The sequence below is a fragment of the Molothrus ater genome, chromosome 6 (assembly GCF_012460135.2).
Source record: "Molothrus ater isolate BHLD 08-10-18 breed brown headed cowbird chromosome 6, BPBGC_Mater_1.1, whole genome shotgun sequence".
In the NCBI taxonomy this organism is placed as follows: domain Eukaryota; kingdom Metazoa; phylum Chordata; class Aves; order Passeriformes; family Icteridae; genus Molothrus; species Molothrus ater.
This window is the reverse complement of record NC_050483.2, coordinates 23,300,425-23,320,043: the sequence shown is the minus strand read 5'-3', so window position 1 is coordinate 23,320,043 and position 19,619 is coordinate 23,300,425. Positions and strand designations below refer to the sequence as shown.

At 41.1% G+C, this 19,619-nt stretch overlaps 2 protein-coding genes across 2 annotated transcripts in view; one reads left to right on the top strand and one right to left on the bottom strand.

Annotated features, from left to right (window-relative positions):
- The window catches only part of CELF1 (CUGBP Elav-like family member 1), a 58,895-nt gene extending 41,905 nt beyond the window's left edge, over positions 1-16,990 (bottom strand). The window contains 2 exon segments of the mRNA XM_054515102.1: positions 424-480; positions 16,848-16,990. Of these exon segments, the coding sequence (XP_054371077.1) occupies positions 424-437 (14 nt within the window). The 5' untranslated portion in view covers positions 438-480; positions 16,848-16,990.
- A 252-nt stretch (positions 16,991-17,242) lies between these two features.
- On the top strand, positions 17,243-19,488 carry PTPMT1 (protein tyrosine phosphatase mitochondrial 1). Its single transcript, XM_036383786.1, is given in 5 exon segments — positions 17,243-17,411; positions 17,413-17,499; positions 17,570-17,650; positions 18,162-18,353; positions 19,228-19,488. Coding segments are annotated over 5 exon segments (576 nt in total). The 5' UTR covers positions 17,243-17,327; the 3' UTR covers positions 19,360-19,488.
- The last annotated feature ends 131 nt before the right edge of the window (positions 19,489-19,619 follow it).

Below are 19,619 nucleotides of genomic sequence, written 5' to 3'. Positions count from 1 at the left end.
TTTGATTCCATGCATTTTCATACTAGACTATGTTCCCGTTCTACTGCCCATAATCAAATTTGTCTCAGTCCAGAAATTGTTCCACTAATACTCAACTTTAGGGTTTCATGTACTACAGAATACTGCAGATTTGTTCTGGTCAAGAAATCACTATGAAGACATGCATTTCTACTTTGCAGTTATGTTTCTAAAATTATTAAATTACAGATGGAGTTAAAGATGTCTATTGACTCAGTACTCACAGCCCTGAACTGTTAACACTCCCAACCCCCTTTGGCAGCACAAAGGCAGGAAACTGCAGAGTTTAAGGTTCAGGGAGCACTGCTCACTGCAGTGGAAAATGACTGCTTTCATCACTGAATGTAAAAACATCTCTCTAAATCTTTATAAGGAAGCTCTACTATGCAACTGAGGGATACATACTTTAGCTGGTTCATACCTGCAGCTACGCACCTCCGTCCAGCTGTTCCAGTCTTCACTCTAAAAGATAAGGAAAAACACACATTGAGGACTCCAGAGTTAACATCAGAAAATAACAAGTATTATGTGAACTCTACCTGGTAAAGCACTGAGGACAGGGAAAGTAAGCATATTTCTAATAACAGAAGTCATCATGAGGTAGTAACAACCCTCAATAGCATCAAAACCGAAGCTGTATATTTCAAATATATAGGGTAAATGAAAGGGTGCACAAAAATGGACTGCAAACACAACCTGGCTGAAAACAGAAGGCTTAGAGCTTCCTAGCAAAGTTCAGTGGACTTATGCCACCTCTCTGGCCTTTTTGCGGTCACAATAGTAGCAGCTACCAACAGCAGCAGCCACAATCCTAAACTCCTATATGATGTTATTTTGACAGCTGCAGCACTAACAGATGACCATGAACCTGCAGAGGGGAACTCCTATGTATGACTGCATAAATGGAAATGTCTCAAAAAGCACTGAATTAGGGAACACAGAATTGAACAACACAAGGAAAAAATGTTATTTCTACATCTTAAGCAAATCATCAGCCAGGAACCATACAGATTTTCTGTACTAGCACGTCATATCTAGGGGATGCTACTTCATGATTCAAAGTTCTCTTTTTGCAAACTCAGTAACATATGCTCAACACAAGCTAGTCTGTATTTAAAAACAAATTTGGGATTCTTAATTTAAGTTTCTTGACTTTTTTCCTCCCTCAAATAATTTCTTCTCTGCCTCCTCCCGGGTTATTTTGCAGAACTATACTCATGTCAGTCAAGCAGTATTTTACAGAAAATCCAAATCTACTTATCTGTAGTTACCAAACTAAAAACTGCATCCACCAGCAAGCAGAATTATACAAGGCTATCTGAGCTCCAACATTTTGACTGCTTTGCAGACCCCTTACTTAACATTTTTTCTACATTTTTTTTTATTAAGCAAGAATAAGCGAGCGACATCCTCTTCTAACTTGCCATGTAATATACTTGGTTATTTATCACATGTACTCATGCCCTCTTTTTCAAAGGGAGATCTCTTGAGAAATTTCAATTCTTCTAAATCCTTCCTATTTATTTAATAAAGTACTAAAGCCTCTAAAGGAATAAAGAAACCTAAACACAAGAACAAAATTAATTTCCTTATAATCTTTGTTGAAAACAAAACCCAAACTATGAATCCTGACAAACATAATGCAGTTATCTGAAATGTGTATTTTCAAAATTATGAATTTTTCTTTCCTAAAATATTACTCAAAACTGACTAATGTTCAGAGAACACTTTGCATATTTTTGTTCTGTTTCACAACAACATCCTGGATTATGAAGCTCCAATTTGTGATTGAGGCCAACGTTACCTTAAGACAGTTCTTCCACTGGAGCCAGATTCCTCTGCTGTTCTGAAGTTTAATTACAAAATATCTGTTTATGGCCAAAAAAAAAAGGGTCTTAGACTCCTGCTAACAGACCTTCTTCATGCCTAACTTCTAATGTCTTCAAAACAACACGTACCATAATTTTTTTGCTTATATGCCAAGTTATATTCCTTAGATAATCATCTTTCAGATAAACTGAAATATACAGTTACTTGATCTTGTGAAAACTTAAGAATATCTATATAAACAACTTTTTGATGTTAAAAAGAAAGCCTTCACTTTGCACATGTAACTGTAACACTCTAGTGAATTAATTAAAAAACTTCAAAGAAACCAAAAGTGCAGCTACCATACCCAGAGGAACCCATAACTCTTGGATTCCTTTGGAAAAAATACACTTCACTGAATCAAAGGCAAAATCCAAGACAATAAAAACTTCAAAAACCAAGCAGCAAATCTGTAACCACCTGTGGAGCCTGGGAGAGTGCTAGTAAATCACAAATTGTTTTAGTATGGTTTATTTAATTGCATGCAGAACATAAATACACTGAATAATTTATCCAAGTTTATACATCAGACAAACCTGGCCCAAAGGCCAAAGAATCTGACAACTGTGTTTGTTCTCAGGAAAAGCTGGGTCTTGGATCCCTCAGACTAAGGTATATACATACATACAGCTGGGTGCTGCTGGCCATGCGCACAGCATGGTCACTTCTGTAATTAACTGATGGGGCAGTAAGCTCTTGTGCAAAGTAGGTCCTCCCCAGCCAGCATTTGATGCTGATAGCCAAGTGTTTTCATAGCTGCATGAGTGTGCTTAGTGCTGCCAGCAAAATAATTAATGGGGTAAATTCAGATGTCTCACCACAGCTTTTATCAAAATTTTCCTGAAGTTGTTCCCTGACTAAGGCTCTGCAGCTGAGTACAGTTGTCAATTTCAACTACTGCACAAAGCTGGGAGGAACTACCTGAGTATTCCATGCAGAAAAACAAAGGTTTAACGCTTAAATTTAATGGCCTTGCCAGATCTAAAGGTGACAAAACATACTCTTGTTGATGAACAGTTGTAACTTTTGATATGCAATATAATATAAATAGAACTGTAGCTGGTAATGAAAGTAAGTGGTCTATCCACTAAGTTCCAGACAATGGATATGAGCCTAATAAATCCAGTAATACTGCTTTTCTACTAAGTGGTAGAACTTCTGTCTCACCCACACCCGGGACCATCTAAGAGAATACCAGATCATTTAATGGATTGTGATCAATGAAATTACTGTCATAGTCAGCACTTTGTCTAGACCAGTTAGTTCTGATTTCTCATTATGCTTTCCAGGAACTAATGTTTATGGGATTGTCAAGGTTACCACTGGCAATTAAAGAGGCCAACAGATCAAAGAGACCACATAGGTCAGCCTCAGATACATCCTGGCGTCAACTGACTCTCACATAAATCAGGGCTCAGTCTGGACTCACTGCAGATTTACATACTTTTAGGAATCCATGTGACCAATAATGAACATTTGAAAATACAGAAAGAACTATTTCTTTGGAAGAAGTACAGGAGGGAGATAAGGATGCATCAAAGAGCGACGGAGCAAGTGCACTACACAGATTATGAACCGAGAGTCCAACAGAAACCAGAGGAAGTTTCAATCACTGCACAGCCCAGGCCACAACCCACAGAAATGTCACTTTGTAGCAACCCTTACTAATGAGGCAACACACAACAGAGACAGCAAGGGGAAAACTTCTATCCCATAAAAGCCCTACCAGCGAAGGAACTTTTGAATCTGAGAAGTGCCCTTCTACTGCAATCTTTACACCACCCAAACCTCTTAGCACCAGAAGCTACTTGTTCAATGTGAGGCCACAGCTCAGTCACTGCGACTGCTCAATTTATTTTGGCAGACAGAGCTGTCAAATACTGTTTTTCTCAGCACTGCCAGCAAATACTAAAGGGTATAGAGAGTGGCAGACAAACTATATAGTTAGCAAGTTGAATTACTCATGATAGTATGTTCTACTATAAGAATGTAAGTTTTTTCAACTTCAGATGTAACACGAAGAACAGAATGAAGAATAGAAGAGGTGCACATTTTGGGACCACTGCAGATAAAGATGAAAAGACAAGAAAACATTTAAAATGCTATGCTTCAAGTTACTCTAACCAGGACATCATAAGATACTTAAGATTTGGGATGTTGATCATATTTGCAATGTCTGTTCCATGTCTAGTCAGCAATTACAGCCCAAACACCTCCAAGATTGATCATTAAGTCTTACAATCCACAATGAAAGCGTCAAAGACACTCTTTAACAATACAAAGCTATCCCATGATCTACTGCTGAAAACATGGGACTGGGGCTTAGAAGACAAAACTTGTATTATTAACTATGTGGCTGAATAGCAAGTTTTTGGTCTACTTGTACAATATGGACAAATATGTACAAAGAAATAGTAATCTTATTTCTTTGTGAAAAGGAATTTTGAAAACTAGTGACAGAATGCATTTAATCAGAGTCAGGGGTATCATCACATTGTTACAGTTGCATCTCAGCTAAAAACCTCATAAACAACTTCACAAAAAAATTTCCAAGAAAACATTTGTCTGTTAATAAAATCCAAAAAAAATCTCACCAACAAAAGACTTTAGTTTGCTATCTCTCTCCAGATTATGGTATTAAGGGACTCTCAAAATATACCAGGAGTTGCAGATAGAGAAGGTACAAACTAAAGCAACATTTCATTTACTATTTGAATGAAGGTCAGAAAGCAAGCATTCATGTTTTGCTTTATGGAGACTCTACATGCCACAGGAAGACCTAACACATACAGCAGAGTTTGGCCTTGAGTTTTAGTGATTGAGTTTTAGTGAACACAAACAATATTTTCAGCTTAACCACTAAGCCTACTCCTAGAAGCAACTGAACTTTAGCTGAACTTTAACAACCTCATCCATCTCAGCCACAAGATTCAAACACTAGCACTTTCAACTTACCTATCTTTAAAGGCAAGATAAAAAAAATCTCAATGGGGAAACCACCTCTGTGCAATGTTTACACACACAGAGCTAGCACAGCTCTGAGTTAAAAATTCAAGATACTAACACACCTTTTTTTCTGATTGTACTAAAGAGAATAGATTCAAAAGCAAACAGAGAATAAAGATTTATTACAGGTCTCCCCCAAAGATCCCCAAATGCAATCACTATTCTGTACTACCACACCTAAAATGCCAAAGGAGGACGCAGTGTGCATGGCTGTTTCCAGCATCTACTGCTAGCTTTAGGAGAAAATAATTTTGAGGTGTCTCAATTTTGAAAGATCAGAATTGAACTGTATACAAAATTCTGAGTAGGTCTGAAATTTGGTATTTGAAAAATGTTGAAGAATAAACATTTCTATTTTATTTCAAAGAAGCACAACTAAGAAAGACTGATTTACCTGAAGCTTGTATGTGTCTTGCTTGGCTTATATTAGACAAATACTTGCCATGAACTCTACCGTGCAGAATCTGCCATTGCCACGCCTGCAAATCAAAGAGTAAAAATATGCTCAATTATTTTTATCTTTATTTTGTAACAGGCACACGGTAAATCCTTTGCAGAAGTAAATGGATACAAATTACACTCATTTACATCTGTAAAGAATTGGAGTTACTGCTCTATTATAACCAATGAATACTGATTCAAATCAACTTTAACAGCAAATAATTTTTGTTAACACTTGAAGAGATTTAATATTGGGTGTATAGAGCAGAAGCTTTAAAAAATATTTCATACTATTTCTTTTTCTCCATCAGAGGCAAATGCTGGCATTGCTGTGGGAACATCAACTTAGGAATGTTCCACTTTTGCTCTAAAACACAAATTTAATAAAATGTAACCATTTCACTGCAAAGCAGTTCTTACTAAGCTTCTAGTCCAGATCTCTGAAGGTTTCTCATTTGTCATCATTCGTAACATCATTTGTATATACTTTGATTTCTTTTTTGCAACATTTACTCCTCTCTTCAATATCTTTCTATAGTATCTGAAACATACAACTGTAAATAATACAGAAGAACTTATTAAAAAAAAGTGCATTCATTTACAATCTGCTGAAAACACGTGAATACATGAGCACATGCCATGAAGCACCATTTTGGCATGTCTACCAATCACAAATGTAATGCCACACCTCACATGAACTTTCCTCTGTTTGAAGAAGTTTTCATTCCTTGTTACAAACATGTGAATACAACTAATAGAATGCCTTTCCTGCTGGTATCAGCAGCTTTTTACTCCACAAACTACCTTCCTGGTCCACTTGGGACCCTGACACACCCTCTCCAGACTGCTCATCTCTGGTGGTTGATGCTCACTGATTCTTGCATCAGCACAGCAAACTCTGCTTGGTCCTCTCTCTTCCCAAGGCATCAGAAACTCTCCCTGCTGTACAATGCTGGATCCATATCTTGATCTTAGATTTTAGTTGGATGGGTGGAGAAGGATCAAGAGTGCCAATGTACTTTGCCAAGAGCTAGAGGTTCAGTCCTTGCTTGAAGTCTTATTCATCTATTTTCAGATGTTCTTCACTTACACACTCATCCATCAATTCATTTCCATCACTTTTACTGAAAGGCACAGTATGACACCTGCTAACAGTTCTCCAGTGCTAGCACGAAGAGACTCCATAAACTTTATGGCAAAAACAAGTGCTATAATACAGCTTTGGCTGCATAAGCATGCAGAATGACATAAAATAAATATCTTTCTGAATTCTCTATACCTTGTCCCTAGATTTGGGAGGCATCTTAGACTGCCACATGTAAGGTTTTGGAAGTATATGTGGCACATAATTTTCTCTCTGTCCTCACATAAGAAAAGTTCACCAATTTTTTTCCCAAATGAATAGCAGGCTTTCTGTAGAGCAGCATCAAACAGTGTGTACCAAATACTGCATTCATTAAGAAGTATGTTAAGACAACATTTAGGACTTCCCTGTGTAGAATCAAATTATATGTGCCCCAGCAGGCAACACAGGCAAACAATTCTCATTTAATATTTTCAGGTTTTACAACTGAGAAGACTAGATAAGAGCTCTCCATTAACATTCAATAGAAATGGGGAAGAAATACAAAGGAATAGATTGAGATACTCCTGCTATAGATCCAGTTTAAGCTGGTGCTATTGCCAAAAGAATAGTGCACAACTCTTTCCTCACCAGCTGGGCATGCCTACCTCTGTGTAAGAAGCCAGAGAGAGGAAATGGTCAAGGTGTGATCTTGTCCACTACCAAAAACAGGAAAATAACAGTTTTAACCCAGATGTGCTCCTAGATTCAGTTCACCTCACAACCACACAGATGTTCTTGGTAGCACAAAGGAAAGGAAAAACGCATGAAAAATGGCACAAGCCTCTTTCAGAGCAATACTGGCAGATGCTCATTTAAATTACTCATGGAACTAGATCATCAGATTTAGGTACTGAATTTCACACAATTAAATCTCTATTGATTGATCCTTTCTAAAGGCCTCAAGTGATAAACAAGGCTTCCACTGCTTCTGTTAAGAAAACACTGTTTGTAAGAACTACATACATGTCCTTCCATATAATCATCTTCACTGTTCCAATTCTTTGTCAGTGGACTGCCTCAGATATTAGAGACATGTCACTTCATATTCTTGATTAAACAATATGATTTAACTTCTCAAAATCACAAGTAAATGTTTTCCAACTTTCATTCATTCTTCCTGGAGTTGTAAATACTTCACAATAGCAGTTTTAAGTTTCATCAATCTGAAATGCACACTGGACTTAATTTACAATTCCTGTAATCTTTCCATATGTCCATCCTTAACCAAACTTTATTACTCGACTGCATAATTATAGTATTTTTTAAAAAGGGCTTGTTTTGTAAAAAAAAAAAAAAAAAAAAAAAAAAAAAAGGCAGTAGGGCAAGAAGAAAATAAAAAATTATGCTTTCCTGTGGAATTTCAGTATCTTCAAAGGACATCAGACAAAAGTTAATTTTTCATTTGTCTCATACCCTGATTAAACCCTTTCTGCAGACAGGGTAACAGTCAAGATACAATAGATTATTGGGTATTCTCCCTTAAAAACAAAAGTATATACAGCAAACAAGATTTCCTGTCTTGACAGCTTGGCTTAGCTCTGAACAATGCCGCTTTCTCATATATTGCCTTTAGGAAGATTACAACAAAATGGCATGATTGAAATTCCCCAGTGCCATTATACTACTCAAATGCTTTTGGTGCACATATATTTATTATTTATTCAGAGTTCTATCCATTTATCATGGCATCTTTCACAGAACAGACACACAGTAGTTTTAAACATGCCATAGTGTAATTCCAAGAGGCCTTTAAAACTGCCTAATTATATTCCTGCTCCAAGACTACTTGGAGGAAATAGTGAGTATGCTATAAGAAAACACTTGAAAGCTGAGGAATCATAAAACTTCAGTCACTGACCTCCAACAGTACCAAGAATTTATTTTAACTGATAACTCATATAAATGAAAGGTTGTCAGCTAGGGAGTCAGCAAGCAGAAAAGTGGGAAGACAGGTGGGCAGAGGACCTAATTCTAGCAGAGGATGCCAGAATTAGGCAAAATACCAAGATACTTCAGGTAACAAGCTTAACATCCCACAGGCTGCATATTTGCAACAAATTCTGCAGGATTTCCACATGAAGAGGGGAAAAACTACTGCAGTGTGTCTCCATTAAACAAAGAATGATCAGAAAACAGCCACACAGCAAAGTTGCTTGAGTTCAATCAGTTCAAGAAGATGACCCTCTGTCAGACATAAATGACAGGTCCCTGCCTGCAGACATCAGTACAATCCTGACACTGTCAGGCAGCTGAGATCCAATTTGCCTCCAAAATGTCCTTCTTCCAAATCCAAGACACACACCTCTCTCAGGAGGAAATACACTGAAGACACTGCAGTAGCAAGAAAGAAAAAGAATTCAAACTGAGTTTATGGAACATGGTCCTCAACAAAAACGGCAGACTCTTGCTAAAATCAATTTCACAACTGAAACAGTGTTTTCCTCTCTCAAATTCAAGAAACAAAAGACTGATGCCTATTTGCAAAGATATTCAAAAGACACCATAATTTTTAAGGGGACAGTATTTCTTAAAATTTAGAAAAAGTGCCCCATAAACAATTACCCTCTTTCTCCCTCTCAAAGAATTATTGCCATAGTTAATGGTGTATTCAATTGCTGCCACTATTTTGAGCACCTTTCTGCTACTTGAAGATTGTATCAACAGTTTACTACAGTGTAGCAGCTAACAGACATTCTGCACTATTTGTTCACCTGATCTACTATTTAAAAAAGCAATTGTGAATAGTAATCCAATGTGTGCAGTGCCTTAATACAAAGTTTATGCAAGCACACAGTCAGGGAAGTCTTAGCTGCAAGTTTCCAGCCCGTCCTAACAAGGTATTTCCTACAAGCCTCATCCCTGAACACCAACTCCTGATTCCAAACTAGGCAGGCCAGGGTCTAGCTCCTCATTAATCCCCACTGCCCATAACAAGCAAACACAGCACTCAGATCTTCCAGGACAGGATCTAGGTTTCATTAATCTTTAAGGCAGACAGTGACAACAGACCTTTTATGGAAGGATACAGGCCTTGGCTAATCACTCCCCAAAGCAGGAAGGGAGATTAAAATCCTCACCCAAAGACAGCAGCTCTTTTGGAGGTTAAGTCTGGGTCTTTCTGATGCCACTGGCACCCACTACAAATTGCCCCTGCAAGACAATTCCTCCATTTCTACTCCCTAGACTCCCAAATCGGGATGAACTGCAGTTTAGAAAAAAGACAACAACCACAAACAAATCGCCTTTCACTTGGAACACCAGTCATCCCAGAGACGCAGAGACAGACAGACAGATGGACGTAACAGAGACTGTAAGCCCTGGCTCCCAATTCTGCTCAGCAAATGCCCACCAGGCCAGCCACTGCCTGGTGAGCCAGTGTGCTCTGCTGGACAAATATAGAAAGCAGAAAGTGGAACAACCCTTTCAGCAGAAGAGATTCTGCTCAGCTCCCCGAGAGGGAGGAGCAGGAGCTGAAGCAGCCGAACTGCTTTACCCATACATGGTCTCTGAAAGAGACCATTGCTAAGACAAGTTCCTTTACACACACACACCCTCACTCATTGTCACACAGTGCAAGGAGAGAAAATAATTAAAGCATACGAACCTAAGAGAGTTCCTGTTTTGAAATAAGTTCCAACTCCACTTTTCTTGTGCCCACCTTAATAATGCACAAATATCTAACAATATTCACCAACAAAATCTGGGCAGGAACTCAGAAAAAGACAAAAATCTTCCTCCCAGGGAATCCCCACATCCACCAGCATTTCAGTAACTACTGAACTAGTGAAGCCTTCCTTGTTGCTTTTGGACACACACAACCACATATTAAGTTCTTGGTTTGACCTTCTCCCCCCTCCAGCCCAAATTGAATTACAGAAATCTTTTTAAACCCTTCTCCCTTTTCAAGTATTGTCCTAAACCAGGAAGCATGACCTTTCTCATTGGTTGATACTAAGTACTATGGTGACCTGCCACATCTTGTCTGCTATCCCTGTAGTCCTTTTAGCCAGTGTTTGAACACTAACTAAACCTTTTCCTATACATTCTTCGTAAAAACAGAAGAAATGCACTTCTGTGCAGCATCCTCTTCTTTCTCCACCCACCCCATCCCTTTCACATTCTAAAACAGAAAGAACAGAGTAAGTGTAATTGAAGACTCAAATCCACAGGTCTTCACAGAAAAAAAAAAAAAAACCTACGAAAACTATACAAGTAGCACAGGCTATTTTTATTTTTACTGCACAAGTAAGATAGTTCAATTTATTCAAAAGTAGCATAAAAAAAGCATCATTCTTCATAAGCAATTTATTACCACACGCTGCTGCCTATTGCTTCTCCTTGGTGAATCCCACACTTATGTGGTGATACCAAACTACACTACCTTACAGGAGCTACCAGAAAAGCTCTTTCATACAAGTAAGTGGAAGCTGCAACTTCCAGCTATATCAGGAATGCAGCAGCCAATTCAGAACTCAGAGAAGCACACTAGTCAGGGAGTTTTGTTAATGTCACGTGCCAGTAGACACAAAAGTGCTGGCATTAAAACCAACAATCCTGATATTTTTTTCAAATTTCTCATTACTGAGATAATGGTTTAGGCTCCCTGCAAATTCAGGAAGATAACAGAATATGCAGAATTAGCTCTACACCTAAGCACACCCTAAATAATTTTCCTTACAGATAAGGATCAAGACTATGTGTCCTAGTCTTGCTTCCCAAGAAATGCCTGTTAAGGCTTAGTCTTGAATTAAATGACAAAATAATTTTAAACCCAAAGGAATTACAAAGCAAATTCTGCATCAGACAATTAGTGTCATAGCAGCTTCCACACTGTGAAATATAGACAGTACCACCTACAGCCAGTCTCTGATAGTGATCAAATTCTGGCACTGAATGCATAATCCAGAGTGTAACATGGTGGCTTTAGTCCATAAGTATCACAAAATACTCACTTAACTTTTCATAAGTCTCCAGTGCATATAATCATGGATTTCTGAGCAACTAAAACTGCTTTAGAGAAGTAAATATATAATCCTTTTTCTTCCCTAAAATATTTTGATATTTTCAAGGGTATCACTTCTAATGTCACCTAGGACTGTGCAAGTAATTTTTACTGTTTCAACTTGTCCTCAATAGTTCTCCACATGGTAGTCATCGAACAATCACATGGGAGAAAAAACAACCAACAAAAAACCCCAAGAAGAAATACAACTTATCACTAAATTGACCTGTCATCCAAGTATTTTTTAATTCAGAATTTTAAATGGAGGACAGAAAATTTTTGAAGACAAATAACAAGGTAATACAGGTAAGTAGGCAAAAAATATTTTCACATGGTGCTCTGCTTTGGAATACAAACCTATAAATTAGAGAATTACTTTTACACTGTATTGTGCCTACACAAAATGCAAAAGCTAGATGTGATGTTCAAAATACATTCTCGCTTCCTGAAAGATCAATATTTCATTGCCTTCTGAAGAAACATTTATCAAAATTCTATCTTGTAAGATTTTGCAGAGATAATAAGATGCCTGGTGTCCATCCTGCAAATCTCTACATATATTAAGAAAGATAACACCGTTTTTGTATGTAGACTTGGACATTGTCTGCTAAGTGCTTGATTTGAATTACAAACTCCTCTGCTTTGGAAAAAGCAGACATGAATATTCCCTTTCCAACAGAGTCTAAAAAATTTGTGGATTGCATGCCTACATTGGAATATCTTTTGAACTGCATAGTTTGGGACAAAAATAGCAGAGAATATGCATGGGTTCAGTGAAAGCCTGAATTTTAAGTGATGTTTGAAGGAAAACAGTTTTTACTCTGACATGTGAAATACTGAAATCTAGTGGGTAACATCTACATTATTTTCGTGAAAGGTGCAGTACAAAACAGCCAGCAGACAGAAGTGAAAGATACCTGAAAGAACACTTTTGATAGTGGTGAAAAAAAGAAGCCACGATCCTGAAAAACTCCAATTATTTTAAAGTAAAAACAATGTAAGACAGTCACCTGGGTTCTTATATGAATTGGGAGAGCATCCAGTTCTGAGAGAACACAGAGCATGTAAGCATTAAAAAAAATGCTCTGCAAAGGAAAGCCTGCCAGATACCACACCACTATGACACCAGATATTCAACAAACACCCATCCTCTCATCCACATGCTCATTCAAGATCTACTTGAGGTGTGCTGCTGAAAACAACAAAGAACCCAAACTGCCTGCTCATTTGCATGGATTTCATCAATTCTCAAGCTAATTATTCCATGCTATACTACAAGCAATTTAGTCAAACCAATGTAAAAATCCCAGAGCAATATGGTTTTAAGCCCAGTTTACATAATCTTAATTCTACCTGGGACTTTACCACTGCAACCCAAGCCATTAAACCAGTTATAAATCTACTCTAAATAGGTAAAGACTCAAAATTGGTAAAGACTTACCAAAACCTGCAGTTTGTCAGTTTGCCACTAATACTCTGCCTCTAACAGAGCAGCCAGAAAGCCAGCACACCTTTTCTAAAAACAGAAAGACAGCCCATGCTATGCTAAGTACACTGAAGATACAAAGGTAACATGCATACATGGGACAGACAAGACAGCTTGTGGACAAGGATTCCTCTTCTGGCATAAGGCTTTCACTTACTTATACCTGTGACACAAACTGCATCATCTAAACTGAAATTCTTCACTAAGAGTTGGAAACTACTGAAGATTTCTGTTCAGCCATCTAGCTGCTCATTGTTCATCCTGAAGTCAGCTAGCAATAATGCATTTTCTTTAGCACAGAGCTAAGACAGCTGGAAGTTTGAAGCTACTCAAGATGTCAAAGATGACTTCCTTTCCTTGGGATGATGACTGTGCTGCACTCTATTGCTGTCACACAAAGAAGCCTGCTCTGTCCATCACTGTTCAGACTCGTGAGCTGTTCCTCCCTACAGCAAAGCACTTGTAGACGAAGTGGCACTGCAGCTTTGACCCAATGTGTATATTAGTTCTACCAGCCTGAGTCTCATATCAGGTGATGTTTGGGAAATCTCTTGAAATGTGAATGCTCTCTTTTCATTCTTACTTCCCAAACACAAGGTGTCTTGGCATCTTTATAAAACAGGTTGCAGAGAGCAGTAGCAGAAATGTGCTATCTTGCATTTATGCATATAACAAGTATCTCTGATGACTGGAAGAGGGGCAGTAAAACTAGTGGTTACTATTTCCAATCAAAATGATCTCTCTTGCCTCAAGAAATCTTGTAACAGGATCACCACTCAAGATCCTGCTCTGTGATACTTTGGGAAATACCCATTAGAAGTCCTAGGTAACTTTCCTCAACTTACAATCCCCATTCTAATAAATACTGAAATATATTAGTCTTCTTTTATTCTATACTATTTCTTCCTCCTGCCAAATACCTGATCAATGGATAAAAATCATACCTTCTTGCCTGAAGGCATTGAATAACTCTGCACATAGTCTTGAAGGACAAGCAATACTAAACATGCCCAGATTGAAATAAAACATTTCAGACATTCATGGCAAGACTGAAAAATAAGAAAGCAGAAATATAGATCTGAGTGCATTTGACTATTGCAGCTGTCACAGTAACCAACTCACATTATGTCTTGGAAAACTGGACATTTTAACTTAAGAACAGTATCCAGTTCAACAGCCAGAACAGTGGGTTCTTGGATCTCAGTGCTAAAGACTAATAACCAGGAAACCTCAAAAACTATGACAATTTGTCTCACTTCCCACCTATTCTAAAACAGGCACTAAAGGAAAAATCAGAGTGGGCACTCTGAAGAGATTTGTGGCAGATGACTCAGTAACTGATAATCAATAGCCACATTTCAGAAAAATATGCAAGAAATAGTTAAGGAGCAACTTGCTCACATTAAGTTTCCCAATAAGTTCAATTAGATACTGGATTTCAGGTAGAATCTTACTTAACTCAAAGTGAATCTAAATATTTAAGAATCACATAAGGTTCTACCTTTTATGAAATTCAACCAATACAGGATACTGTGACTTTAGAAGAAAATTTACACAACATTATAAATATTTCCCTTATTTCAAAGCATCGTATTTTGTTTCAACCAATGCTTCTCCAACTGATGCACAGGTTACTTGGCAAGGCATGGATTTATTATTAATGAGACAGACAACTATTGTCTTATCGATGATCCTGCCACATTTCCTGCTTTCCCCTTTAGAGAAGTGGTGCCAGGGAGGAGCATGTTTTCAGAACCCCTACTCGTAGCAGAAGAACTAAAAGAACTTTCCCCCTGCCATGCAAAGATAATCTTACAAGTGCATCAAGTTTTGGAGGCCTAGCAGAAGCATGGATACAGTAAGAAGTACACAATACTACTATAATGGATTTCTTTACTCTGTTTCTCATAGTGTAAGATTGGTACATTCTTCTCGCTTTGTAGGCAATCCACTTTCGAAACAAAACTATCTAACACATAAATCTTCATGTTTTAGTGTTCATGACTTCAGAACAGTCACTTTTCAATCATCTGCTTTTCCACAGATGCTGTGTTCCTGCTTTCTTTTGCATTTAAACAGAATGTCCTAGGCTTACATCAATTATATTGCTACCTATTAAAAAAAAAAAAAAACAGATACAAAAAGGGGAAACATGTAACAGAGCAGTTAAGATCACACATTGATTTTCCCCAATGTAACATTAGAAACTTAGGGAAAGGAAAACCAGAATAAAGACAGCCATGCAAGAATGATCATCCAGAAATGGTGAATGCACTTCTCAGAACAGCATAAACCTTCCCAAAATAAGTATCAGCAATAATTTTGAATGTGAGCAGAGGCTGAAAGAGAACAGTAACCACCTAAAGAAAAAAAAATTCTTTACATCACCCTATTTAAAAATTCCCATTTATGAATTTTAGTAGTATATACATTTGCACCCATGTCTCTGAGCAGGAATAAGATCTGTGCTCCTGTCCTCCTCCTTCAACAGCAGGAATGCAACTGAACATATTAAACTGCTAGATACAAGCTGTACCTACCCTAACATTTCTTGGCTCAATCTAAACACATACAGATTAATTTTAAACATCAACCACAGCAGCAGTATTTCCAACAATGCTGCTTCTCCAAGGCTAAGGTCCAGACACAATTCTAGGAAGATACAGTATCTCATATTATGCAGAGATCCCAAGAACATAGCAACATAGCCGAGGGGAATGGAAAAAAGAATAAAAATGTTATGGGTTTATTATGGCTGTGCAATGCCAAGTCAGTGCAGTAAAACCTATCTGATGAACTAACCTAGAGAAAAACAACAGAGGAGACCACGAAAGACACTAGGAAACAGTTCAGCAATTTTTGTGATCACTGGTAAAAACAGTAAGACTGAAAGGACAGACATACACAAAAAAATAAAAACACAAATTCAAGACAGCCAGAAAAGACAAGCTCTTGTAAGGCAGAAGTCTAGTGTGCTTCATGATCTAAATCCCCACCAAATACTTTTCTAAATCCAGCGAACTGGTGAAACACACCCAACGACCACACTCAAGCAGGACATACAAGAAAGCTGCAATGCTTGAAAAATGTTCCCCGACAACTTCTGGCAGAAGAGAATGCCTGTGCCTTAAAGGTGAAAATGTCTGGGGCACAATTCCTCAGGAATTTAAATGAGTGTATTCTAAAGTTGCCTCTCAACTTCCTTCTCGTAACAGTTCTATTAAAAAAGCACGCTGTTATCAACCTTTACTGCTTCTTCACGTATTTATCACCCATTTTACGCTCCATCTCTCCTGGTTTTTATACTCCTCTTCCTTCTTAATTCCAGCAGTGTCTGTCACGCCTTCTCATACTTGAGGACTGCAAATCCTCACACTGGGCTGAACTGCAATTTCCCTGATCGTGCTTCTCGTATGCCTGACTCGCCTCCACCGCTGGTGCACCAGCACACATTTCACCGCTCCATCGGACAGCCCCGCACCGTACCGACGACAACAGAACCGCACCCCAGGTTCCTCTAGGTGCCCGTGGCGCCCAGCCCGCCAGGCCGACGGCGGCCTCGCCCGGGGCAGCCGCTCCCCCGCCCCAGGGTCCGCCCGGCCTCGCCGCAGCCCCCCCGCCCCCAATGGCGCCGCCGCCGCGGGCCGAGCTCGCACCCGCAGCGCCACCGCCACCGCCCGCGGCGCTGTCAGCGCTCGGATCAGATACGACACCCGGCAGCCTCCGGCTCCGGGCCCCGGAGGGGCTCCCGGCGGGGCGGCACCGCCCCGGGATGGCGCGCACGGGGCGGCGGCGGCGGCTCCCCCGCGGGCGGGAGCGGGGCGGTCGCCACGGCCCGGCAGGAGCGGCCTCGCGGCGGGAGCGCTGGGGAACAGGGAGAAGGGGCAAGGAGCCGTTACCTGCGCGAGACGGACCGCGCTTCCCGCCGGCTCGGCTCGGCTCGGTTCGGTTCGGCCCGGCCCGGCTCAGCCCCGCGCCGTTCCTGCCGTGCCGTCCCTGCCGTGCCGTACGCGGCCCGAACTCCTCCCGGCGGCGGTACCGCCCTCACCTGCCCCGAGATCCACCCGCGCCCCGCTCCGCTCCGCTCCCTGCGCCGCCTCAGGCCGGCTCTGCAAGATGGCGGCGCTTCCGGGAGAGACCACGGCGGGCGCGGAGTGGGGGGGGCCGGGGCGGTGCGCCCGCCCTCCCCGCCGCCGGCCCCGCCGCGCCCCGCCCCGCTCCGGCCCCGCCCCGCTCCGGCCCCGCCGGGCGCCTCCCGCCCGCGGCCCGACCCTGCCGCAGGTGTCCCCTCTGGTGACGCTCGGTGCGCGCGTCTGTGGCGCCCCCCCGCCCTTCGGCCCTGGCCCGGCCCGGCGCGGCGCTGCGCGGCCCCAGCGCGCATGGGGTTGGTGGAGGCGCTGGGCGCCGGCGCGGCGCGGCTTCTCTTCTACCCGTCGCTGCTGTACACGGTGGCGCGGGCGCAGGCTGCCCGGGTCCCGCCGGCCCTGGTTCCACCGCATCGACGAGGTCGTGCTGCTCGGGGCGCTGCCGCTGCGGGGGCGCATCCGCGGGGTAAGGCGGGCGCAGCGGGGCGGGCCGGGCCGGGAGGAACCGAGGTCCCTTATGGTGCCTGTGCCCGCAGCTGGTGGCGGAGGAGAACGTGCGCGGCGTGGTCACCCTCACCGAGGACTACGAGACCCGGTTCCTCTGTTTTTCTCCCCAGGTGAGCCCCGGGATTTCTAGTGTATCTCCCCGCCCAGGTCTCTCGTCACCGTCTGTCCCGGCACAGGTGAGGCTTTAGCCGCCTCCTGTCATCCTGGCAGCCACCGCCAAGTCCTGTGGCAGCAAAGCCGGGACTACTCGTACCTAAGCCGACTTTAAAAACGATGCGACAAACCAGTAAAACGTGAGCATGCGAGTGAACTGTAGCTGCAGTGGCAGGGTAGGACAGGGAGCATGGAACCCACGTACATCACTAAACAGGAATGCCTTTGGGTTGGGAAGAAATCCCAACCGCCCTCTTTTCCTTTAGCTGAAACACATTTCAGTCCCCTTTAACTACTACCTTTGATGACCAGGACTGAAGTTTTCATACATCTGATTTGAAGGATTGATGTTCAAAGTCTCTTTACATCTTCTCTGAATTTCCCAGCTATCTCAACAGGTTCTTAGTTTCTTTCAGTAAAAAGAAACGCCCAAAAGTTCACTGACCGAATCTGCTATGTCTGTTACAGGAATGGGAGGCAATGGGAGTGGAGCAACTGCGTCTTAGCACTGTGGATCTAACTGGAGTCCCCACCTTGGAAAACCTGCACAAGGGTGTGGAGTTCATCCTGAGACACCGGGCCTGTGGTAACAGTGTCTATGTGCACTGCAAGGCAGGACGCTCCCGCAGTGCCACCATGGTGGCAGCATACTTAATTCAGGTCAGGAGTCTCTCCTAAATGGGGTGAATTTTCATTAAAAAATAGAAATAAAATGCTGACAACCTTTATAGTTTACTCTTGCTCAGGATACCTGAGCATGTACAGGTTAATATTCCATTATTTTACAGAGCTTGGTTTTTAGAGAGGCCTCAAACTTACCTTGTTTTGAATGCAAATGCAAATTATGAATTATTCTGCTTTTCTTAATTCTTTCTGTGGAGGAACAGATTGAGGTGGGAATAACCAGTCACTCACGAGCACAGGTTCACTTAGCAGATAAACGTACGTTTTGTTGTTTGTATTTTCTTCTTGGTTCACTGGAGTAATGGTGAGCCTTCCTACAGCTTTTCCATAAATACAATTCAGGATCAAGAGAACTGACTTGTTTTCTGTATTCTTCTACCAACCCAATGGGGGAAGCCAGCACTAAGAACAAAATCCCACCTGTGGATTCTTCCCTTGCTGTTACTAAGCGCTCCCTGGAAAATTTGCCATTACTGTTGAAAAGAAAGCTTTCTCACTAAGTGCTGAAATGTGATGAGAGTACTGGTAGAATTAAAAAAAAAATTAAAAAGCAAGCTGCATTTTTGCTCTGGTCTAGTGGGGCTAGGACAGGAAACTGTTCACAACATGAAGAGCAAGCAAGATGGAACATGGAGGGCCCAGGCAGCAATGATTCTTCTGTAACTGAGGGACACATTTCATGAATGTGTGACTTGCAGGCCTCTCTGAGAAGAACATCAAGTGAACCTAAGGGGCAAAGCAGCAGCAAGCTTTCTGACACCTCTAATATTGCCTGTAGCCTCCAGGAGGGTTCCATTAACTGGTGCAAGGATGGAATGGATTTTCACTTGCTGGTTTTCTGCCTTTTCAGTTGCATCACTGGAGCCCTCAGGAAGCAATAGAGGCCATTGCCAAGATTCGTCCCCACATCCTCATTCGACACAAGCAAGTCCAGGTCCTGGAGAAATTTCACAGGAATATGATCAGTGGGACAAGTGCATAGCTTAGTAAAAACTAATCAAAATCAGAATCAAAATCCTCATTTCAGCTGCTATAAAAAAAGTTTTTATGATCTAACAAAAGCTTAAGGGTTTTCATTCTTGACAATCAATAAAGAACATTTTACAGTAAAGGTGAAATAGAGCTGTTTCTTTCCTTATGGCTAATATCCTAGATCTCCTGGAGTCCCATAGTTCTTTTCCACACATCAGTGCTGAGCAGAACTGCAATCCACACGAAGTTCAAAATATTTGTATTTGAAGC